Source organism: Vombatus ursinus, unplaced genomic scaffold (assembly GCF_900497805.2).
Source record: "Vombatus ursinus unplaced genomic scaffold, bare-nosed wombat genome assembly UNPS02014961.1, whole genome shotgun sequence".
In the NCBI taxonomy this organism is placed as follows: Eukaryota; Metazoa; Chordata; class Mammalia; order Diprotodontia; family Vombatidae; genus Vombatus; species Vombatus ursinus.
This window is the reverse complement of record NW_020954739.1, coordinates 220,499-244,990: the sequence shown is the minus strand read 5'-3', so window position 1 is coordinate 244,990 and position 24,492 is coordinate 220,499. Positions and strand designations below refer to the sequence as shown.

Sequence of the window (24,492 nt, the reverse complement as noted above, 5' to 3'; positions counted from 1 at the left end):
GGTAATGGGGGAGGTGGGACGGGAGAGGGAGAAGGGGAGCCGGGAGTGCCCTGGGGCAGGCCTTCCTCCTCCAGTTGTCATTCCTCAGTTGGTGCATTCTCCACTGCCCTCAATGTAAGCTCCTTAGGCGGTGAGGATGGGGGATTAGGAAGGGTCTTTTGTCCTTTTTGCCCACGGATCCACATGGTGGGGATTTAATCCATGTTTGCTGAGTTAGACTGGTTCCGCTTGGCCCCAGAGTGCAGAAATGGGAGCAACGGGTGGCTGTAACAGGTAGGCAGACGGGCTGGTTTTAAGGAAAAGCTTCCTAAAGATCAGAGAGCAGCCAGAGGGAGGAGGGAGGTACGTCTTCGCTGGCGGTTGAGAAGAGGCCGGATGGCCACTTGTTGGGGGTGTTGGAGAGGGGATGAGGATGCACAGGAGCCCACGTCTGGCTCACACTGGCAGCCCCCGCCCTCGGAGCCCCTCCTGGGCTCCGCGCGGAGACCTTGGGATTCTGCTTGGTGAGCGCAGACCTGGAACGTGTGTCTGGGACCTGGCTGGGAGGAGATGGTTGGGGATGATCTGGCCGGTCCTGGAGGGCGGGGCCGGGCAGCACGTGGGTCTGGATGCCGGCTTTGGCCCCGCCCCGCGGTGCTTTCCCTCCCTCTCTCCCAGGGCGCTCTCTCGTAGCCCCGAAGTTTCCCATGGAGTTTGTGGCCGCGCTGCGCCTCTGCCTGTGGCTGGGGCTGGGGCTGGGGCTGGGATCCGGGCCGGGGCCGGGGCTGGGCCACCCGCAGCCCTGTCCCCGGGGCGCGCAGCTCGGGGGCCCGCTGCGCCTGGGAGCCCTCCTGCCCCGGGCGGCGGCCCTGCAGCGCCGCTTGCGGCGCGCCCTAGCCCGGGCTGTCTCGGAGGGCTCATGGGGGCCCGAGCTGGGGCCGGAGCCGGAGCCGGAGCTGGAGTTGGAGGCCCCCGCGCCCCCCTCCCGGGACCCCGCCTCGTTGGCAGCCTGGCTGTGCCGCCTGCTGGCCCGGCCTGGGCTGGCTGCACTGCTGGCCTTCCCCGAGTCCCGGCCCGAGCTGCTGCAGCTTCACTTCCTGGCCGCCAGCCTGGAGACCCCCGTGCTGAGCCTGCTGCAGCTGGACGCGCGCCTGCCGCCTGCCACGCCGGTACGGCCCCCACCCCCCAGCCACTGACCCTCATCTTCTCCCTAGGGAGCCCGTAGACTGGCTTCCAGCTTCCCCCGCCCCAGCACGGACTGCCAGACTCCCCTTCCCCTACCTCCCTTGCCCACAGAAGGCCACCCGGACTGCACCCCACTGTTCCCTGTCTCTGCCCCCAAGAGCCCTCCGACGCTGCATCCCCTCACCGAGACTCCTAGCGTCCCAGCCTTGCCCCAGGGAGACCCCCAGGCTGCACCCCATTGCCCCCCCATCTCCATTCTCAAGGAGACCTCCCGGACTGCACCACTTTCTAGGGACTTCCAGTCTTCCAGCCTTGACTCGGGGAGCCCTCAGATTGCACCCTGTTGTCACCTATCCGGGTCCTCAGGGAGTCTCTCCTTCCCGGGACTCCTAGTCTCTCAGCCTCGACTCGGGGAGCTCCCAGATTGCAGCCCGCTGTCCCCACCGTGGTCCTCAGGGAGACCTCCTGGATTGCACCTCCCTTCGGGGACACCCAGCCCCTCAGCCCTGTCTCCGGGAGTCTTCCTTCCCCAAATTACATCTAGACCTGCTCATTGTCCCTGTCCTCACCCTGGGGAGCCCCTGGGGAATTATACTCTCCCTCATACCCTTACCACTATCACTGAGGAGTTCCCAGTATATCACCCTCTTCTCAAGACTCGAAGCTCCCATTTATGCCCCCAGGAGGCCTCCCAGTCTTGCCTCTCTGATCCCCACAACCCAGAACTCCCAGCCCCCCCACCTCAGCTCCACCGTGATCCTCCCAAGGTCTGCATCCCTGAATCTCTTGGGCACCCCTGGTGCATAGCTTCTTCCTTTCTGATCCAGCAGCTCCCATTAACCCTCTCTTCAAGCCCCTCGTCATCTCTAGAATACCACCCCCCAACCCCTTTCACAACCTCTGGGGTAGCCTCAGGATTTGCCTCACTCCCCAGCCTCCTTTCCCTTGATCTATTACCCTGGACCCTCAGACCGTCCTTCTTGGAGGCTGCAGCTCCCCCCACCCCACGCCTTCACCTCCAGCTCCACCTTCAGAGCCCCCAGTGTCGTCACAGGCTTCCCCCTATCCCTCCTTCCTTAAGGGTGGGACTGCTACGGGAAAGAGGAGAGGTGAGACAGGAGGGAGAGGGGGGCACCTGGGAGTCCCCGACTTTAGGGAAGTGCCTTGAGGCAAGGGGAGAAGGTAGGGATAGAGATGAGGAAGATCTGGAGGATATTCCCCACTCCTGGCTTGAGAGAAGCTTGCTGGGGGGCTCCACTGAGGTGGGGGGAGGGGAGGAGTGACTGAGAAGAGGGTTTGGGAGACCGAGGGAAGGAGGACGCAGTGCTGTGGGTCCCCAAGAGGGTGTTGGCAAGGGTAGGGGCTGGGAGGGAAAAAGGAGAGGTGGGGTGGAGTGCTAGGGCCTTGGGGAGCCTGGGAGCTCCGGGCAGGGAAAAGCCTTGGTCTCAGGCTGACTGGTAATGAGTGGGAAGGAGGGGAATAGCTGTAGGATCTACCTAGACCCCCAGGAAACAAGGCTTTGGGGCTGGGAGCCCACCAGGGGGACAGCCTAACATTCTGTCATTGGATCCCACCTTCTCAACTCCTGGATTCCTCCTTGGGGTCCCAGAGTCCTGTTCTCTGTCGTCCTGTTCTCTGTCGCCCTCTACCAGACAGCGCTCCATATGGCACCCAGAGGTCAGGGCTTAGTGATTCAACAACGTTTGACTATAAATGAAGGGGCATTCATCAAACACCTTATGTGCTAGGAGCTGAGGAAACCGGCTTTGCCCTTGAGGAGCCTACAAGGTTGGGAGGAGGGGAATGACACCTAGTAAGGTATAAATAAAAATGAAATATAAGGCAATTGAGGGAAATCAGGAAAGGCTTCCTGGAGGTGGTGTTGGAGCTGAGACTTGAAAGGAGTGAGGCATTCTGTGAGGTAGAGATAAGGAGAGAGGGCCAAACCCAGGAAAAGAGATGGAATGTTCAATGTTGGGCATAGAGGGAAGGCCAAGATGGCTGGATGAGGGTAAGGGAAGCCTGAAAGGCAGACTGAGGCTAGATTGTGAAATACTCTAAAAGCTCAAGAAAGGAGTTGGTATTTGCTTCTAGAGGCAGTAGGGAGCCATTGGAGTCTATTGAGCGGAAGAGTGACCTGTACTTATGGGAAATTCCTTTGGCAGCTGTGTGAGCACAGCTTGAGGCAGGGAGCCCTACCGGGGACAGCTCCTGCAAAGGCATGTAGAGGAGAAAAGGAATATCGTGTATTGAGGAATAGCAATTAAACCGATTTGGCTGGAATGTAGACTATAAAAGGGCAGCTAGGTGGTGCAGTGGATAGAGTGCCAGGCCAGGAGTCAATAAGACTCATCTCCCCGAGTTCAAATCCGGCCTCAGACGCTCACTAGCCGTGTGACCCTGGGCAAGTCACTTCGCCCTGTTTGCCTCAGTTTCCTCATTTGTAAAATGGGCTGGAGAAGGAAATGGCCAACCACTCCAGGATCTTTGCCAAGAAAACCAAGAGTCTGATGACTCAACAACAAAGTAGAGTACAAAGTGTGGGGAAATAGGAAATTGGTATGCAGGACGCCAGGCTAGCACCAGCAGACTGTGGAGGGCTTCAAGCACCAGGTGGGGGCCCTGGAGCTTCTGGAGCAGGGCAGTCATGCGGTCAGACTCACCCTTCAGGAGTCCCAAGCCTCCAAGGGCACGGAGGCTGAGGCGGCCACAGCAGTCCGGGTTTAACCAGAATGGTTGACCATGGTGACAGGCCCACCATCTTCTCGGCTGAAGCTCTAGTCCCCTTTGACTATTTGCTTTCACACTGCGCCACCCCACCCCTTCACACGCTCTCCTGGATCCAGCCCCTTCCCTCCACTTCCCTTGGGCACGGCCTTGAGTCCTAGCTCAGCCTTTATTTTTAAACCTCCTGCCTGAATTATTGCCACAGCACCCCCCCCCCCAATTGATCTCTGTATTTCTAGTCTCTTTCCTTCTTTTTTTTTCTAAAGGTAATTGGGGTTAAGTGACTTGCCCAGGGTCACACAGCTAGTAAGTGTCAAGTGTTCCGTTTGACTGGGGCCGGATTTGAATTCAGGTCCTCCTGACTTCAGGGCTGGTGCTCTATCCACTGCGCCACCTAGCTGCCCCTCCAGTCTCTTTCTTCTCCAAGACTGAAGACAGCGACCATGTCTCCTCCACACAAGTTCCAAAAGAAATTCCCCAAGACCTAAGTCCAACCATGTTGCTCCTCTGCTCAGTAGACCCCAGTGGCCCCTGATTTTTAGCTCCCAAAATGCAAACATTTCCATTCAAAGCCCCCATAGCCCAGCTTCACCCTGTCTTTCTCCCGCCTTCCTTCTGCTTCCTTCTCGCTCTCTAGGTTTCAGCCTAATTGACCCTTGCAGACTCTCATTCTTATCCGGCCTTCTCTTGGGTCTGGGCAATTGGAGGAGTCATACCCACATGTCTCCTCTTCTCTATCTTTCCTTCAAGGCCCAGCTCAGCATCACCTCCTCCATGAGGGCCACTCTGACCCTCCCAATTGAAGGTGATCCCTCCCTACTCTCATCCTGGAGCGTTTGGTCGCCATCAGTCTCTGCTCCCATCACATTCTACCTTCTGACTTATTTACCTGTGGGTGTATCTCACCCCCCCCAAGACTGTATTGGGAGGGGGAGGATCTCCAGTCAGTGCCTCCGCGCATGGGGAGAGATCCATAGGTGGAAGGCAGCAGAGAGACAGGTTTTGTTTAAATGTCAAGAAAAGCTTCTCAACAGTTTTAGAAACTGTCCAAAACTAGAATGAGCAACTAGAATGTTGGTAGTGAGCTCCCTGTCAGTGGAGGTCTCAAAGCAGAGGCTGTATGTCTGATGGTCAAGTATGTTGTAGAAAAGATTCCTGTTCAGACACAGGTTGGGTTAGATGTCCCCCACCCCCACCCTGCGCCCACCATTGCTGTTTTGTCAACAGAGACTGACAAAACTGGAAAGAGAACTTTTAGAGACAATCGAGTTCTCTCATTTTACTGAGAGAAAGTAAGGCCCAGAGGGGGAAGGATGTCTCCACTGTCACTTGGGCGAGCTTCCTTGTCCTCCCCCATTGAATCAATGGCAGGGCTGAGGTTAGAAGGCATCTTCTGTGTCTCCCAAGCTCATGGACGTTCTTTCCTCCCTTCCTTGTCCCTTAGAACCCGTTCCACCTGCAGCTGGACTGGGCCAGCCCCATGGAGACGCTGGTGGACATGCTCCTCTCTGTGCTTCGGGTCCACGCCTGGAAGGACATCGCCCTGGTCCTGTGCCGCATCCGTGATCCCGGCAGCTTCTTGGACTTCTGGACCCAGCGCACGGGGCTGACCCCACGGATGACCCTGGAACTGAGCCGGCTGCCTGGAGCCCTGGCACGCCTCAAGGCACTGTCTGGGGAGCCTCCCCCTGTCACAGCTGCCGTCCTGTTTGGCTGTGATGCCAACCGTGCCCTCCAGGTGCTGGCTGCTGCCCCCCCTGGGCCCCGCTGGCTCCTGGGCACCCCCCTGGAGGCCACAGAACTGCCTACACAGGGCCTGCCCCCAGGAGTACTGGCCTTTGGTGGGGAGAGCCAGCCTGTCCTGGAGGACCTTACCCAGGATGCCGCCGGGCTGGTGGTGCAGGCACTGGGCAGGGCTGCCCATGCCCACCCTGACCAGGCCCTCTTCCCCTCAGTAGTCAGCTGTAACAGCCCCCGGCTGGCAAGGCCTGAGTCCTGGGGCCAGCGCCTGGCTGGGTGAGTATCCCTTGCTCCGCAAATGCCCAGTCAGGACCCAGGGTCATAGAAATGCAGCACATTGTATCACACACCTGGATTCACATCTCATCTTTGCTATTTACTAGCTGTGCGATGTTTGGGGAAATCACTTCACACCTCTCAGAGTTTCAGAATTTTCTTCTATAAAGAGAAGCATTCTGTGCCCAGGTCTTAGAGAGGTTGAGGCCCTGGTCAGACCCCACCTGGAGTATTGCATTCAATTTTTGGAGCCAAATCTCAGGAAGGATGTTGATAAATTGCAGCATGTCTATCATCTTGGGCAGTTGGGCACCATCATCTAGGCTGGCCCCCAGCGGGTGTCACAGGAAGCGCCATACTTGGTAACGATGCTGTGTGTAGACTATGGTGAGAGGGAGGATGTTGAGAGGTCTGCAAACCATCGCTGGCCGAAGCAGCTGTGAACGCTCTGCCTCCAAAAGAAAGATGGGTGGGCCGAGACGAAGAAAGGCCATCGTGGGGAACAGGCTTTGACCTCGATTTGCCCATTGGCCCTGGGGGGCAGAAATGGGAGCAGTGTGGGGGAGGGAGGCATTGCAAAGAGATGGAATTAGATTTGACTTGTAAGAAGAAACTCCCTAACACTGAGACCCTACCCCAAAGGGGAATAGGCGGCCTCTGGACATGGTGGGCTTCCCTCCCCCCAAGGTCTTCCAGCTGAGCCTGGACAAGCAGCTGTTGGGATCTTGTAAGGTTCTTCTTCAGATGTGGGTTAGACTACATGGGCTCAGAGAGTTCTCCCAGCTCCGAGACTCTACAAATCTGTGAAAATGGGGCAGCGGTGGGGTGGGCAGGGGAGATACGAGATGACCCCAAAGGTCTTCCCTCTAAATCTTATGAAACTTGTCCATGAAATTGTGAATCCTGGTTCAGTTGCCTACTTCAGTCAGAGGAGCCCTGGCTGTGGCACCAGGACCTGGGTTCGAAGCCTGCCTCGGATGCTAACCCCCTGGGGGATCCTGGCCAAGTCATTTCCCTTTAAGTGACTGGGCTTCGGTTTCCTCATCAATGGCCTCTGAGAGAGGTCCCTTCCCCTCTGGGATCTGTGGTCCTCTAGCTAAACCTGAGGGGACTGGCTGAAGGTCATGCAATTAGCGCAGTCTAAAGGTGAGACAGAAGCCCAGGTCTCCTAAATCGAGGTGATTCCATGCTGTTTCCACTACAACATTCCGCTTCATCGGACCAGTGGGGAATGGTGGCCGGGCAGAGACTAGAGCGGGCATCACGGCCCTAATCTCAGGCCCAGATCATAACTGCTCCTTTCCCCACTCCCCCCAGGTTCCTGGCCAATGCTTCCTTCCACGGTTGGACGGGCCACATGTGGGTGACGGGCACCTCCCAGGTCCGTGTCCAGCGCCACTTCCAGGTGTGGAGCCTCCTGCGGGACCCCCGAGGTGCCCCAGCCTGGGTGACGGTGGGCCACTGGCAGGACGGGCGGCTGGAGCCGGCGGAGGGTGCGGTGTGGCTAGGGGCAGGGGGACTTGGAGGGCGGGTGCCCCCCCCAGTCCCCACTGCTGGAGAATGAAGTCGGGCAGCAGAAGCTGCGGGTGGTGACCCTGGTGGAACACCCCTTTGTATTCACCCGGGAGGTGGATGAAGATGGGCACTGCCCCGCTGGCCAGCTGTGCCTGGACCCGGGCACCAACGACTCAGCCATACTGGGCGAGCTCTTCGCTGCGCTGGACGAGCCAGGCAACAGCTCGGTGCCCCATGATCTGCGCAAATGCTGCTACGGGTACTGCATTGACCTGCTCGAGCGGCTGGCAGAGGACTTACCCTTCTCCTTTGAGCTGTACATCGTGGGGGACGGCAAGTACGGTGCCTGGCGCGATGGGCGCTGGACCGGCCTGGTGGGAGACCTCCTTGCAGGCACCGCCCACATGGCCGTCACCAGCTTTAGCATCAACTCGGCGCGCAGCCAGGTCATTGACTTCACAAGCCCCTTCTTCTCCACCAGCCTGGGCATCCTGGTCCGCACTCAGGACACGGCCTCCCCCATCGGGGCGTTCATGTGGCCCTTGCACTGGACCATGTGGGTGGGGGTCTTTATGGCCCTGCACCTCACCGCGCTCTTCCTCACCCTCTACGAGTGGCGCAGCCCCTACGGCATGACGCCCCACGGGCGCAATCGCCTCAAGGTCTTCTCCTACTCCTCCGCCCTCAACCTCTGCTACGCCATCCTCTTCGGCCGCACCGTCTCCAGCAAGACGCCCAAGTGTCCCACGGGACGCTTCCTCATGAACCTCTGGGCCATCTTCGGCCTCCTCGTCCTCTCGAGCTACACGGCCAAGTTGGCGGCGGTCATGGTGGGAGAGAAGACCTTTGAGGAGCTGTCGGGAATCCATGACCCCAAGGTGACCCAGGGTAGGGGGGGAAGAAGGGGGAGTGGAGGGAGTGGGATGGCGCGTCACTGCTCTAGCATGAGGCTTCCCCAGCTCTGGGGGACGCTTAGGAGCTGCCTCTGACCCTGATGGAGCGTGACTCCTCCTTTCTCTCTAGGCTGTGACTGTAATTCGGAGGTCTAGGTGGCCCCTGGATGGGGCTGCATTCCGGATGGGGCAGGCCCCCACCCCCACCCCCTGGTCGTAGGGCCACGCCCCAGGTCTAGTTGTGCTCACAGAACAGCAGAGGTTGCTGGGGCCCTCTGAGGTACCGTGATCCGCCCCGGGCTTGAGGTACTAGGCTCATTTCGGATGTGGTGTCTGTCTGTGGAAGGGTCCCTGCTGCGTCCCCAGCTGTGGCTACAGAAGAAGGGACGGGGCTTTTAGGAGAAGCCCCTTCAGGTGCCTTACTCTCCGTACCCCTCCCAACCCTCCCCAGCTCCACCACCCCTCCCAAGGCTTTCGCTTTGGCACCGTGTGGGAGAGCAGCGCAGAGGCCTACATTAAGAAAAGCTTCCCGGAGATGGCCGAGTACATGAGGAGGCATAACGTGCCCACCACCCCCGATGGGGTCACCATGCTCACGTGAGGGCGGGGTGGGGGTGGGATGGGGTGGAGTAGGGATGGGGGCTGGGCCCACCCCGAGACCTGGGCTGGGCTAGGCTGAGCTGAGGTCCCTGCCCATGACTGGGCATCTCCTCCTGGCCCAGGACAGACCCCCCAAAGCTCAATGCCTTCATCATGGACAAGTCTTTGCTGGACTATGAGGTCTCTATTGATGCTGACTGCAAACTGCTGACTGTCGGAAAGCCATTTGCCATTGAAGGTAAGTGTCCTTCCTCCCCTCAGGAAAAGGGCAGGGTCATGGCGGGGAAGCCTGGCTCAGAAGAGAGCCTTGTGATGGGCAGCTCAGACCCTGCCCGTGGTGGGTGGTGGGTGGCATTAGGGGTCACTAATAGCAGTGGGGGCTGGGGCACGAAGGATCAAACCCTGGTGAAAGTTTCTGTGCCCCACGCTTCAATTCACCAGCCCCTATTATGAAAATCATAGAGTGTTAGAGCTGAGAAAAGCCTTAGGACACAGAAGGTCACAGCTGGGAGGGTCCTTAGAACACAGGATGTCAGAGCTGAGAGGCGCCTTAGAACACAGAAAGTCAGAGCTGGAAGAGGCCTTAGAACAGAGAATGTCAGGGCTGGGAGGGGCTTAGAACAGAGAATGTCAGGGCTGGGAGGGGCCTCAGAAAAGAAAGGGGCCTTAGAACACAGAATGTCAGAGCTGGGTGGGACCTGGGAACATGGAACACAGTTTATCAGAGCTGGTACAGACATTCAGGGCATATAGGAACTGAGGAGAGATTCCTGTGGGCTGAGGCAGTTAGGGGGCTTCCTGGAAAACATGGGACTTGGGCTTGTCTTTGAAAGACAGTGAAGATCTGGCTAGGCTGAAGGGTGGTAAGGAGAATCTCCCAGGCAGGAACTTTGGGCAAAGTTACGAGGCAGAAATCTGAAAAAGCACACTCAGGGCACAATACATGATCCACTTTAGGGGAAGAACGCGTTTGTAGAGCAGCTTGCGGGAAGGGTGGAGGGTGTTTGGAGACAGACCCTCGAAAAGCGGGCTGAAGAGTTTGGACCTCCTCTAGTGGGCAGTGGGAACCTGGGGCAGTTTGTAAACTAGGGCTGGGTGTAAACAGAGATGCACTCAGAGATGATTCTGGCCAACTGTTTAGGAGAGATTGGAAGAGGGACAGAGGGACATGGAGGTGAGGCAGGAACCTTGTACTATGGCCTAGTGAGAGGCTTAAGGCATCGGCTGTCTATGAAAAGTATAAGGCCTTGGGCTGTCTAGCTATCCCCCTTCCCCCTTAAGTCTTGAGCACCAGGAGGACCTGGGAAGTAAACATGGCCTAGGAATTTAAATCCCCTGCCTTAATGACATGAGGAAGAGTCCTGGGTGCTGTGTGCAGGCTACGGGATCGGGTTGCCTCGGAACTCACCACTCACCTCCAACCTGACCGAGTTCATCAGTCGCTACAAGTCGTCAGGATTCATCGATCTGCTGCATGACAAATGGTATAAAATGGTGCCCTGTGGCAAGAGGGTCATTGCTGTCACCGAGGTGAGCGAAAACTCCTGGGCGAGGTGAGCCCCAGTCTCCATCATCATCATCATCTTCTTCCTCCTCCTCCTTCTCCTCCATTCCACTACCACTAAATTCTTAACATTCTTCATCAGCTTTAGCTTAAAATACAGGAAGAATGAGCCCTTGTCCAAGGTTAGAATGCACCTGACAAAGGTTGGTTAAAAAAGAAAGCCTACTATTATACACAAAGCAGTGTTCCTAGCTGCTGGGGTGACAAAAACAAAAATGAAACAGACCCATCTGAACTCTGAATTCTGCTAGGTGGGCCTGCGGTCAGGAAGTACAAATCCAGCCTCAGACACTTACTAGCAGGGTAACCTTAAGCAAGGTACTTAACCTGTCTCAGACTCAGTTTCTAAATCTGTGAAATGGGGATGATAATAGCACCTGCCTCTCAGGGTTGTTGTGAGAGCACAAGGAAATATTTGTAAAGCCAAGCACGCTGCTTGTCATTCAGTTGTGTCTGACTCTACAAAAGTGCACAGGGTTTCCTTGGCAAAGAAAATGGAGTGGTTTACCGTTTCCTTCTTCAGTATGTCCCCATTTAACAGATGAAGAACTGAGGCAAATAGTTAAGTGACTTGCTCAGTGTCACACAGCTAATAAGTGCTCTGTTATTCACTGTACCAGCTAGCTGCCTGGCACATAGTAGGTGCTTAATAAATGCTTGTCTAAAAAAAAACCAAACCTGGAGAACAGTGTAAGAGGGCAGCCAGAATGGTGAGAGGCCTCAAGAACTCACCACAAATGGGTCAGTTGAAGGTGCTATGGTTAGCCTGGAGAAAGAAATGCTTGGTAGAGAGGGAGGGAAATATGGATAGTCATCATCATTTTGCCTTTCAATGCCTGGCATATAGTAAGCCCTTAATAAATACTTGTTGACTGACTTGGGGGGGTGTCTTTAGGTATTTAAAGGTATGGAGGAGGGGTTCGATGGTTTGACTCCCAGAGAGAACAAGGGAAGGGGCAAGAGGATAAAGGTACAGTTGCAGACATAGGCTTGATGTCAGGAAGAACTTGTTAGCATTAGAGCTGCCCCCTAAGTGGAATTGGGGGGGGGGAGTCCCAGGGGGTACTCAGGTTCCCCTCCCTTGAAGACAGAGGTAGATGACCCCATCAGGGAAGTCAGAGAGGGCATTCTGGCACAGGTTGGACCAGATTGGTTCTGAAGCCTTTCCTTCTTTTGAGATTCTCCCCTTCCTTACTCAATAACCACCCATTTCCTTAGGGTCTTAAAGCCCTTTCTGTAGTCACTCCGAGGTCATGGAAAAATTACTGCCCTCATTTTACGGAGGAGCCCAGAGAGGTTTTATAGAATGGCATAGCTCAAAGCCACCTCATCGAGCAATTCTCAGCCCATTCCCATTTTATTGATGAGAAAATGGAGAACTGGGATGGGGAAAGTTACCCCAAATTCCATGTTCCCTGGGGAGGCAGGGGGAGATGGGAAAATCATAGTGTAGGGAACCAAGGTGGCCCCCAATCACAGTTTTAGGGCTCCGGGGGGATCTCAGAGAGCATTCGGACCATCCTGCACCCGAGTGGGAATCCCCAGTATAGAAATTCATCATCCATCATGGCAGAGCATCCGATTTTTGGACAGCTCTCCTGTTGAATTATTGAGTTTTTCCTTGGACCGAGGTGAAACCTGCCCTTTTACTTGATCCCAACTGGATCTCGTTCTGCCTTCCAGAGCCAAGCAGGCTCTTCTCTCTTCCACATGACAGTCCTTCAAGGATCTTACAGCTGTCAGATCCCGAGGACTCCTCTTCCCCGTCTGCTTTTTTTCCAAGTCAGCAAGCATTTAGTAGGAGCCTGTTACGTGTCAGGCGCTGTGCTGAGCTGGGGATATGAAGAGAGGCAAACCCAGTGTCTACCCTTTGGAAGCTCACAGTAAACATCTGCAGTCTCTCCAGCAGTGCCTAGCACAGTGCTCTGTAAGTGGTTTAAAAACAGTGCCACTGTGTCCTGTTGAGTCACCGTCCTAGGCATCGTTTAGCCCTTTATCTTTCTGAATACTCGGTGCCTGGATGTGAACTCAATAATGCAGATGGTTTGACTAGGACAGAGCACAGAGGGAATGACCCCTCCCCAACCCCCACCACCATGTTATGGTTTGTCGTTGCTGCGCAGTAATTTTTTAGTCATGTATGACTGACCCCATTTGGTAATGATACTGGAGTGGTTTTCCATTTCCTTCTCCAGCTCATTTTACAGATGAGGAAACTGAGGCCAGAAGGGTTAACTGACTTGCCCAGGGTCACTCAGGAAGATGAGCCTTCCCGCCTCCAGGCCAGGTGCTCTATCTGCTGCACCATCTAGCTCTCCCCATCACATTCTGTTCTGGACACAGTGTTTTTCAAGGCAGCTTTAAGATCATGTTAGCTTTTTTTTTTTTTTTTTTGCCTAGCATATCACACTAAGGATTAAGAGAGCTTGCATTTCACTAAGATCTCCAGATCTTTTTCACACGAGCTGTTGTCGTCATACTTCCCCTACCCTGCAAATTGTGGTTATATTTTATTTTGAAATTAAGTGCTGGACTTTTCAAGGATGCTCTAGGGCATAGTTTAGTGGACAGTGTGCTATACTTGGAGTCAGGAAGACCTGAGTTCAAATCCAGCCTCAGATATTAGCTATATGATCCTGGGCAGGTCACTTAACCTGTATGCCTTTTACAGTTTCCCCAACTGTAAAATATAATAGCATCTAACTTCCTAGGGTTGTCGTGAGGATAAAATGAGATATTTGTAACGTACTTAGTATAGTTTGTGACAAACAGTAGGTGCTTAACAAATGCTGTTCCCTTCTCTATCAGGCTTACTAGGTTTGGTCTTTAGTTCTACATAGATCTTTCTAGATCTTGAATAATTTAATAGGCAGTACATTAGCTCCAACTCTGTCTCTCCTTCCACCGAAGGCGGTTAGAGGTGGAAAAGGACAGTGTATGTACCGATATGTGTATACGTATGTATATATACATATATGCATGTATGTGCTACACAAGGTATCTCAGAAGTCTTAGTTGTCAGATTTTACACGGATGAGTACGTGCGTGACATACCCGTCCCTCAGACTCTGCAGATGAGCATCTACCACTTCTCGGGGCTCTTTGTCCTACTCTGCCTGGGCCTCGGATGTGCCCTCCTCACCTCTTTTGGTGAACACATCTTCTACCGCCTGGTCCTACCTCGGATCCGCAAGCACGCCAAGCTACAGTACTGGCTGCACACGAGCCAGGTGAGTGGCCCTGGCTTCCTGGGGATGGAGATGGCAGGCACTCTGAACCACGTGTGGACTTAGGGGAGGGCCGGAGAGACCCACTCCAAACAGAATACAGGAGTCCTAACAGCACGCCCAGAATTCAAACCTGAGGATAAGGAGGGTCAACTCAAGGCTACAAATACTAGTCATTATAGCTCCCCTCCCACTTCTGTAGACTTTTGACCCCACAGTCCTGTGGAGACGGGAATTCCATGTGTTATCACGTCCATTTTACAGTAGAGAAAGATGTCCAACAGGAACTTGGGTAGCCTGATTCCAAGACTACTCTGTTGCACTCTCCCCTAGAGGACTCGCAGAAAACAAATCGATCCTTTTGTTCTAGTTCTAGTGACCCAAACACCGGGGTCAAGGGAAACTTTCTATCCTCAGAAATGCCAGGGGTAGCAGGGAAAGGGAAGGAATGCTGGCTCACTGCCCCCCATCCCTCTCTTTCCCATGGACCGGCAGAAAATCCATCGGGCTCTAAACACTGGCTTAGACCAGCAGAAGAACCAGAAGCCGGAGCCAAAGCCGGAGCCGAAGCCAGGGCCGGACCCAAGGTTTGCTGTTGGGAGGCCTGGACTGCCTCCCTACCAGGGGAGTCCCCAGTCTGAAGGGGGTACTTGGTGCCTGACCTCAGGGAGCCCCTAGTCTGAAGGGGAAGGAGGGCTTCTGGAGTTAGGCATTCGAGTTAGAGATTTTAAAGGCTGTGTGAAGATTCAACAGAGAGCTTAACAGAGGAGGAAACCATAGGTGACGGGCCATATTCCACAGTAGGGGCAGAGCAAACAGATGGCGTCTTTGCGGGGTAGTGACAATGGTTCCTCTCATTCCAGTTGCGATCCCCAGTGTGAGCAGAGCGGCAAGAACAGCCTTAGGACGACTGTGAAGGGCGAGCGGAGGGTCCGATTTCAGGAACCAGAGGTCAAGGGGCCTGACCTGCAGCTCATCAACGGGCGCCTGCCTCAGCAGCAGCTGGCAGTGCAGCCAGAAGGGATTCCACAGCCCCCTCCTCTGGCGGCCGTTGCTGCCGCCCCCACTACTCCCACTACTCCCACCACTCAGAGTGAGCTGAAGGCCCTGGAGCAGAGAATCGAGGGCATGCGGGACCAGCTACGGGCTGCCTTGCTCAGGAAGAGTGAGCTGGTGCTCTTGCTTGGGAGGGACCTGCCCCCCCACAGCCGGCTCCTGCTGCCCCCCCAGGAGGTCAGTGAAGGCAGGTAACCGTGCCTGACTGCCCACCAATCCCACAGCCTTCCCGTTACTCAGCACCGACGCTCTGGGGACGGGCCCTGGAGAAGCATATTGGAAGGCAGCAGGTGGGAACCTACCTAGCTCTGCCCAGTGGAGAGAGGTGGTGGCGGCACCCAAGCTCCTGTTTTGCTTTGCTGTTCTGGGCATTCCTGGCCGGCTTCCTGTCACCCTTTAGGAACATTCAATACAACAGCTGCTGCCCTCAGGCCCCTCCACAAAATGGAGACCACTTCTAAGTCAGGATGTGCCCATCCTTTGGTGTCAGCTGGCCCAGGGACAGGCTAATTTTGGCCAAGGCAGAAACCGTGTGCAGGTCATCCCGAGACCACCCAGCACAGGCTGAGGGTACTGGCCTCTTGAAGCAACATCCCTTTGCATGTCTATGAGCTCCACATTAATTAGGAAGCACGGATCCCAACCTCTCCCTCAACTGTACCACGGTGTCGGCTCCTCGGCCCGAATGGCCCCAGCAGTTTCTCCGTCCGAGGGCCTCTACATTCCATAATCCTGTAGTTACAGCTGGCAAAGAATTTAATCATTAAAGAATATATTTTAAACACCACAAATAGGAGCCTGGAGAGAAATACAGATGTTAGTCTTTCACTTTCCTGTGGGCCTGGCGCAGAATCAGGCCAGATGTAGGCTGCGACAAACTGCCAAGGACGAGTAAATGTAGGGAATAACCCAAAACATGCCCCACCAGAGAGAGGGCACCAGTGAAGGGTTACCACCTGCCAGCTCCAGTGCTGCACTGAGGAAGGCCTCTCATCTACTGGAAAGACAGATGAGAACTGTGGGATGAGAAGTGGGGGGAGGACCCGTGGCAATGAAATCATGACTCTATCCCAAGTATTGAAGAACCCCAGGCCCTTTTAACTCCTCCCGGGGAAAGTGCACCGTTCTGGCTTCAATGAAAGAAGTGGGGCGGAAGTCAATATAGAGAGAGCAACTGTTAGATAGACTATTTATTATATATACAAACACAATTTTTGTAAATTACAATTAAATAGAATGGAATGAATTTTTTATTCTTCATTCCTCACCAAGTGATTTGGTTGATTTACTCAGCCTCCGGGCTCATCTGCCAAAGCTCTCGCCCAATGGCCCAGACACAGCAAGTCAGATTTCCGAGTCTGCTCATGGCAGCAAAAGGAGGGTTTGCGCAAGGGATTGTCCTCCCACTCCCCATAATGTTTCATTCCTTTTGAGTGGTAGGGGCTAGGACCCAGAAACCGTTTAAATCCATTTCCTGAGCCAGGGGACCATCAGCTTTCCCACTGAATTCTCACTGTTCCCGGGGCATAATACCTACTCGTACAATTTCCCCTATAAATGGAACATTTCACCAGGTGCAGCTTTGTAACCAGGTACAGGGCGGGGAACAGCATATGTGGGGATACCTAAAGTCAAAAATCCTGCCTCTAATGAACAAGATTCCTTATGGGGGTCATTCAGTGGCTTCACGTGGTGCTCAGTTCTACACATCTGGGGACTGCCTTCTCCCCTTCCCTCATACTAGAGTTCTGGGGGGGGGGCAGGTGTGTGTGTGTGTGTGTGTGTGTGGAGGGGGAGGGAGAGGGAGAGGGAGAGGGAGAGGGAGAGGGAGAGCGTGTAGAAGGAGCAGTCATTTCCCTCAACTGTCCACTTGCGGCTGCCTGGAAGTAACTCCTCTACATAGGAGCCCCTGAGTCAGTGAGCACAGCAGGTACTCCCCAGCCAACCAAGAGATGACCCGTGGGGACCACGCTGCTTCCCGCTGGGCAGAATCCCAGGCTCACACTGCATCCGCCACTACCTCCACAGGACTCTCCCAGACCTTCTCCTTAAGAGGCGGTGGGAAGTCAAGGCTCTGGCGAGAAGGAGGCGGGGGAGTAAGCCATACTGCAGGCCCAAGAAAAGACACTGAGCTCCAAGCACCAGGCAGAAACCCCTGTGGAGGGATGGAGAGGGAAGAGAAGAACCCAGTAGGCTTTCATGCTGCAGGCCTCACTCCTACTCTCTCTTCTGTGGCCCTGCATGTCTGTGCCGGCTGAAGGCTGGGTTTCACCAGCTGTGGGCCATTTGCTCCATCCTTCTGCCCACCACGTACATTTCACCCCCAAGCCAAACCAACCCTCCACTAACACCGTCGCTGCTTGCCTGGGGTCGGTTCTCTTCATCTGGGGCTTTAGAAGGAGGCCAACCTGGAGTGGGAGGGATAAAAGAGAGGCTGCCAAAAGTGCTCCTCTCCACGGAGCAGTGCGACTCCACCTCCCTCCTGACACCCTGACTGCTCTCTACTAGGCCAGTGAACATGCTAATCAGACCCCTGGGATCCTGCCCCACACAGGCTTTGGCTCTGCAACACCTGAGCTTCACGAGGTTCTACCAGAGCAGCTGCTTACTGCCTTCTCCAAATCCCACACCACAGCCCTAGTTCTTGCTGCCTCGGAGGACTGAGAATACAGTGAGTACTTGGTGGTGGACAGAACCCCATTCAACCATCCAGTTCTCCTTTAGTCAAAGGGGAAAAAAAGGGTTCTCTCGTGGAAAAAGGTCCTCATGCCTCAGGAGGAGAGAAGAGTCAAAATCACCAGAAATTAGGACATGTCTGCACAAAGCAAGGAGATGGGGAGATTCCATCCTGGGCTCCAACAAGGCCTAGCATCCAGAAGGGGAGGCAGGAGCACATCTCCCAGACAAGGGGAGGAGGAATAGTTTGAAGGGGAAAAAGAAACCCCAGGACAGTGGTGCAGGGAAGCCCACAGGTGTAGGCCAGGAGTTGGGCAAGGAAACCAGCTGCTCTGGAGACTGCTCAGATCAGGTTACACATCTTCCCATGGAGCCCAGGGGGACACAGAGCTGGGACCAACTGCGCCTGGTGAGTTAAGGCCGTGCCTCTGGAAGGCTGCTTTCCCTGAAGCTGCCTTCACTCAGTGGGTTTAAAAATAATTTTAAAAATTCATCTGAATCTGGTTGGGGAAGAAAAAGAGCCAGTGTCTGACAGGAACAGAGAGATTCCCTCCACCCTATCAAGGATCAGCAAAAGTGCTTCACGAGGGGCTCCTAAACTCTGCTTCTGAAAGGACGGCTGGTGGGGCACCATTGTCTTTGGAGCAGGGATGACTCTCCTGTGTGGCCTGAAGATCTGGGGTCATACACTTGTCTGAGGCGGGGTCTTGGGCAAGGGCCTTGGAGACGCTGCTCTCGGAAACACCGACAATATCCTGGCCACCAAGTGAGAGTGAACTGGCCCTAGTCTGATCCACAAGGGAAGCAGCTGGCTCAGGGATGCCAGTGGTGTGGGCTGGAAGGGAGGCAGGAGGCTCCGGGGTTGTACCTTCTGCCTCTGGGGTGACTAGTGTTGCTGATGTCACTTCAATGGTGATGGAGCTAGTGGTGGCCCCAGGGCTCTCACTAACTCGGATCTGGGCAACTAGGCCAGGGGAGGTGGTAGCAGCTGGGACATTGGGGGGACTTCCATTGGCCAGGGCTCCATGTCCTGCTCTCTGCTCTAGGAGGGAGGCACTCAGATCAGAGAGAAATGAAGGGTCCGTGAAAATAGTGGCTGTCTCAGCCATCCAGTTCAGTTCACCCCCTACTGAGGCAGAGGTGGGGCCAGGCCCCTCCCCAGGGGCTGACTGGCTGCCGCTCCCATTGTGTAGAGAGGGTCTGGGGCTCCCAGGGGCCACAGCTGCGGCCGCAGTGTTATTGTTGAGATTGTCCTGCAGGGCCGTTTGGGTGCCCTGGCCAATCTGCTGGTTCTGCAACAACATCTCCTGGATGCGGATCTGCTGGAGGATGGCCGGCAACTCAAAATGATGAAAAAAGTAGATCATGGAATGCTGTAAAGAAACAGAGGAGCAAGATAATCAGACTCATCCCCCAAAATGACATCATGTGGGGCTGTCATTGGACTTGGAGACAAGGAAATGAAGACGGGAAATTCTGGCCCACAAGTCTCCCCTTGAGTCCACAAGGAGCACAGAACAAGCACTGCGTGACGAGCAAGCCCAGCAGAGGCTCGTGGGGGCTGCCTTCAAAAGCCGTGAACTCCCCCTTCAGAAGAAGTCTTCAAATATAGACAGCCAGCCAGGCACTGTGCAGCGCTTTACAATCATTATCTCCCAACAATGGGAGATCCCCGTGTTACAGATGAGAAAGCTGAGGAAGGCAGCAGCCTCACAGCTAGGCAGTGCCTGGGGCAGAGACCTGAGCTCAGGCCTTGCTGGCCCCAGACCCAGTGCTCTGTGCGGGGCGGCACCACCATGAAGACTCAGAGAAGTGCAAAGAGTTTGCCAGAGTCACAGAGCAAGCCCCAGGGCCACAATGAGCCTCTCCCGGGGCCAAGTAATGCCAAACCCAGTGGGACTCCTTCAGAAGTCCCAATGCTCCACATCAACTGCTGTGCCATGAGATTCAGGGCTCCCTTTCCTCCTGTACAGGCGAGCTTTCTGGTCCCTTCCTTTCCCCTTTCTAGAGGATCATTCAACTCTTCCTGAAGTGATGGCCCTAGGTCTAAGAGCGGGGGTGGGCACCCTAAAAAAAGCAGTGCCTCTGGTGCCTAGCACATGGTCTCAGGCCCCCCTTTCCTCCCCTTCCCAGCCATTCTCTACACCCTGTATTTGCACACTGTCCAAATGTGATCTGGCCCAATCTCTCACGAGTCCAAAATTCCTAGGTGGAAGAAACAATGATCATTACTGATGAGTCCAGCCCCCTCATCTATAGAAGGAAAAACTGAGGGCAGGTGAGGTAACCTAAAATGACTTTATCTCAGGTCACAGAGCAGAGATCTGAATCCAGGTCCTTGACTCCAAATCCAGTATCCTCTTCTATAATCACAGACTGCCTTTCAGAGGCCAAGCACAGAGGGAGGAGAGGGGCTGGGCCAGTGGGAGGGCTTGCCTAGTCCTCACCCTCTGTGGTCATGTTTCTTTATCCCCTGCCCAAGTTACCTGGATGAAGAGCCAAGAAGTGACCAGGGCCAAACTGCTGTACTGGCCATTGAATCGGTAGTGATAGGCATAAAAGGCAAAGTGGTACAAATAGAAGAACCTGAAACCAGACAGAGAAAGGACAAGTGAGGGCCTGCCTGTGGCTCCCGGACAAGTGAAGTCACTCTTTTGCGGCGGGTGCTCTGGGTCAAGAGGTGCTCTTCACATCCATTCTCTCAACAAACGGGTCAGAGAAGTTAGAAGAATAGAGTCCCACATCCCCAGCTATCTTTAAGTAGTGCCCAGGATGCCCGGCTTGGGGCCCAGCACTCTGTCCATTATGCCCTGCAAGGAGCAGGACGCAGCAAAGGGATCGAGGTCTAGGGCCTCTTCCTCAGCCTTGCTTAGCCTGAAGCCCATGTTCTTCAGGACGGGGGATTTTCCCCACATAGGTGTGCCTGGTCCTGTGGCCAGTGCAGGGCACCTACCTCAGCCAGTGCCTCTTACTGGTGTTGGTGTGGCAGCAGATGGCATCATACTGGTCAGCCAGCCACACAATGAGGATGATATAGAACGCCGTTGTGGTGTCATTGAAGAATTCAGACATGATGGCTTCCATACCTGGCAGGAGCAAGTAGGAACAGGTGTGTCTAGAAAGCACTCTGAGCTCCCCGAGTACCTCCGAAGATGGACCATTCGGTCAGCACCCCTCAATGGGCACACTCCTAGCCCTCCTCTGCTTTAGGAAATGATTTCATGAGTGTCAGTAGACTCTTTTTCCTCACGAGAATAGCTCAGGTCCCTGGGATTCAATTATTCTCCTCACTACTTTGAGTTCTACACCAAGGCCAACCAAAAATAGCTTCCTTTAAGCTCTGGCACTTGGAGAGACGAGCTCTGAAGAACATGAGCACTTGCTAAGACTCCGGAGGATTACAGACATCCTCAATCTATAGTTTCAAATTCCAAGGCCAAGGGCGTAAAACCTGGGGTTATGCCGAACTCTGCTAACCAACCGGAGCAGCTGTAGTGTAGACTTCGGTGAGGTGGGATAGGACAGGATGTGGGGGCAGGCAGGAGAAGTTACAGCTATCCCATCTGCAAGGTAAGGGGCTGCCACACTTACCAACAAGAGCCAAAATCACCGTGAGCAACGGTGCAGCAGGGAAGGCAATTGTCATGTTCATTTCCAACATCTGTAGGAGGTCCACTGCAAGATGAGAAGGGTAGGAAAAACCCCTAACTTAGCAGAGAGTTTGGAAGCCTCTTGTCAGGCCAGACAAGGCCCGACTGCAAGAAGTGCTGAACTCTTAGATCAGAGGGGAGAAATGGACTGAGTGGCAAGAGCATGGAGCTGGCTGAAGACAGCTTACAAGCCATGCGCTGGTTTGCTAGGGGTTAAGAAACTTCTTGGAAAATCTAGCCAATGATGGCTAGTAGGACCAGCAAGACCAGCTCTACCACTCTGGGCCTACTGGGTGTGGTATCCAATGGGCCTCACTAAAAGGACTTCTTTCACATAACCAAGAAGTGCTTAGGATTACCACCTCGAACATTTAAGTGTTTAATAAACGTCCGTAGAGTCGAACTTACCAATGAAGACGAAAATCTGGTGGTGCGAATACCGCAGGAGCATTGAGACCGACAGAGTCTGCAATCACAAGACAGGAGATGTTAGGCTGTTGACCACTCTACCAATGGGCACAGTTGCATTAGGGAGAATAGGCAGACCTGGGCCCTAGCAGGAGGCAATTAAGAACTGATTCACAGGAAGCCTTTTTGGTTTTCAAGGTGCTTTATGTGCATTATCATTTTTGAGTTTAATAGTAACCCCAACGGAGCAACTATATTATTGTTTCCATTTCACAGGTTAGTGAATTGAGGCTCAAAGAGGACAAGAGCCTCAACTATGGTCAGAGTCAGAACCAGGATTTAAAACCAGGTTTTGCTCAACTCCAAGCACAGGGTTCTTTCTACTACCATAAGGTTTCTTAAACTTTTTGTGTCCTGGACACCACTGACAGTCAGTCTGGTAAAAGCCCATAGAGCCCTTCTCAAAATAATGCTTAATTTTAATACACATAAAATATGGAGAATTACAAAGGAAACAAATTCTACTGAAATATACAGTAATCAATTTTTTTTCAAAAGTTCACAGATCCTACTCAGATGCTGCCCTCTCCAAATGTGGAAAGGTAGAGGGCAGCTAGGTGGCGCAGTGGATCTAAGAGCATCAGCCTTGAAATCAGGAGGACCTGAGTTCAAATCTGGCCTCAGACTGAACACCTGACACTAGCTGTGTGACCCTGGGCAAGTCACGTAACCCCAATTGCCTAAAAAACAAACAAACAAAAAAAAAAACCCAACAAATGTGGAAAGGTAGTCAATTATGATGGATGCTTGCACTTTTGTGATCCATACAGACTTCAATTAATTAACCTAGAAGCCTTGCCTTATTGTGGAACTGTATGGAAATAAAAGCATGAATCCCCCACTGGGGAGGTAGAATAGTGGTGAAACAGTTCAACAGGTCTATTAGAAAAATGCCAGCTTCATAGTTAAGACAGGCAACTCCCCATGGGGCACCAATGATGCATGCACCTGGAGAGCTCAAGCAGTCTGTAGGATCCAGTACTTTACTCTCCACCCTTCCTCCTACAGGGAGGTAACTAGAGTACAGTTAAGTGGGGGACAAAACCTCTTTCTGAAAAGATCATGAGGCACTCTGTTGGTAGATCAGAAGCTTCTACTAGAAATAGGTAAATACAACATAAATGAAAAGATCACTAGAAGGAAACAACTCTGAGAAACTGAAAAAGCAGTAATGATCTCAGAGAACCTAATGACACACACAGCCCCCTTCTTTTGGAAGAGTCGAGGAACGAAAGGCAGAATGTAACTGTTTTGTTACAAGGGAAGTTCAATTATGGAAGATGGAAGTGGGCAGGTTATGTCCAGAAATGGCAGTAATATAAAAAGAAATGTGGGCCCAAGACTCCACAAAGTGAGACCAAACTGTTGGAATTTGACATTTTGTTGTTGAAAAAGGGGCTCCCTAAATTTTTCTTGGTCAAAGCCTAAATTAGAGGCTGACAGTTAAAATCTTTAAGGTCTAAAAAGTAAGACAATTCAGCACTTAGCAGTTTTTAAATAAAATTTGGTAGCATGGTGAGAGGAGAGTCGTATTGGTCTTCTCCACTAGAATGTAAGCTCCTTGAGGACAGGAACGGTCTTGCTTGCTTGCATTTGTATGCCCACTGCCAGGCACACAGTCAGCACTTAAGAAACGCTTTTCCATTCATTCATCCGGAATCCCAGTTTTGCCATGTAAGGGATAATTCTGAGCAAGTCATTTAATTTCTCTAGGGTTCAGAAGGGGTTGAACTAGGCAGTGAGCCTTTGGAGCTCTAAGTTTTCATAATCAAAATCAGTGATGAGCACCACAGTCTTCTAATATTCAGACTGGGCGTGCCTATACTATATGTAAACTCTTTTATGCCCACTGCCCTGGGTTTTATTATCTCTCAGCTCCTGATCCTTCACCTTCACTGCCAGAGGGATTTACTAGTCCCAGGATTTCAGAGCTAGAAGAGGTTTTGTTTTTTTGTTTTTTTTTTGTTTTTTGCGAGGCAATTAGAGTTAAATGACTTGCCCAGAGTCACTCAGCTTAGTGAGTGTTATGTGTCTGAGGCCAGATTTGAACTCAGGTCCTCCTGACTCCAGGGCCAGTGTTCTATCCACTGTACCACCTAGCTGCCCCAAGAAGAGTTCTTAGCTCACCTACATCAACCAATCCATTTTACGGGGGAGTACAGGGACTCAGACCCAGTACCAGATACAGAGTCAGAACTAAAGTTCTGGCCTGGCCAGTTAGAAAAATCACACAAATTCAGAGGTGGAAACCACCTAAAACCACCTTTAGTTCAACCCCTAGCTGACCAAGAATCTCCACTCTCAGGTCTCCAACAAGCAGTCAGCGGAGGCCTGCTTGAAGATGTCTTACATAAGTAACTCACTACCTAGGAAACCCACCCAGTTCATTTCTGAACAGCTATAGGAGTGATGCTTTCCTTATAATGAGACAAGCTCTGCCTCTCTCCAGATCACTAGCTATGCCTTGGGCTCTGCACCTTTATCATCCATTTGTGCCTCTAAATAACCTTGGAGGCCCTTTCTAGTCCTTGCTCAATGTCCCCTGCCTAGTACAGGGCTTTCTAGTCTTCCTTAAATTCCTTGCAGAGACCAGGGTCTTTGGCCCAAGCCTCCAATGGACCACTGCAAGCCTACAGCAGCTGGAGGTCTGGGTTTGTGAAGAGTTAATGAGCCATATAGTTTTTCTCACACTTACAAATATGACCATAATGACAAAGGCAGCCAGGTAGGAAGTCCTTGCCATCCACATGCTGACAAAGCGATAATGCTCCCCAGATACAACATTGCGCAGGAAACCTATGGAAAATGAGATGAGTAAGGAGCTGGACCTTCTTAAAAACTCAGGCTCTTTGGCTCTAAGCACTAGGACATGTCCAGTATACCAAAACCAGGGCCAATGCCAGAAACAGAAGACACCTCATAGCACAACTTTTTGA

The 24,492-nt window shown here is 53.2% G+C and overlaps 2 protein-coding genes across 2 annotated transcripts in view; one reads left to right on the top strand and one right to left on the bottom strand.

Annotated features, from left to right (window-relative positions):
* Window positions 1-686: 686 nt before the first annotated feature.
* GRIN3B (glutamate ionotropic receptor NMDA type subunit 3B) lies at window positions 687-15,836 on the top strand. Its single transcript, XM_027845354.1, has 10 exons — window positions 687-1,148; window positions 5,336-5,907; window positions 7,225-7,450; window positions 7,482-8,300; window positions 8,767-8,912; window positions 9,038-9,153; window positions 10,294-10,445; window positions 13,545-13,709; window positions 14,202-14,293; window positions 14,570-15,836. Exons 1-10 carry the CDS (start codon window positions 687-689, stop codon window positions 14,955-14,957), a joined length of 3,138 nt encoding a protein of 1,045 aa, XP_027701155.1. The 3' UTR covers window positions 14,958-15,836.
* Window positions 15,837-15,937: 101 nt separating this feature from the next.
* Window positions 15,938-24,492, bottom strand: part of TMEM259 (transmembrane protein 259) — a 60,610-nt gene continuing 52,055 nt past the window's right edge. Inside the window, exons 6-11 of the mRNA XM_027845355.1 lie at window positions 24,252-24,352; window positions 21,497-21,554; window positions 21,030-21,113; window positions 20,392-20,524; window positions 19,925-20,024; window positions 15,938-18,811 (exon numbers count right to left, since the gene is read on the bottom strand). Coding sequence (XP_027701156.1) covers window positions 18,020-18,811; window positions 19,925-20,024; window positions 20,392-20,524; window positions 21,030-21,113; window positions 21,497-21,554; window positions 24,252-24,352 — 1,268 coding nt within the window. The 3' untranslated portion in view covers window positions 15,938-18,019. The remainder of the gene's footprint in view (window positions 18,812-19,924; window positions 20,025-20,391; window positions 20,525-21,029; window positions 21,114-21,496; window positions 21,555-24,251; window positions 24,353-24,492) is intronic.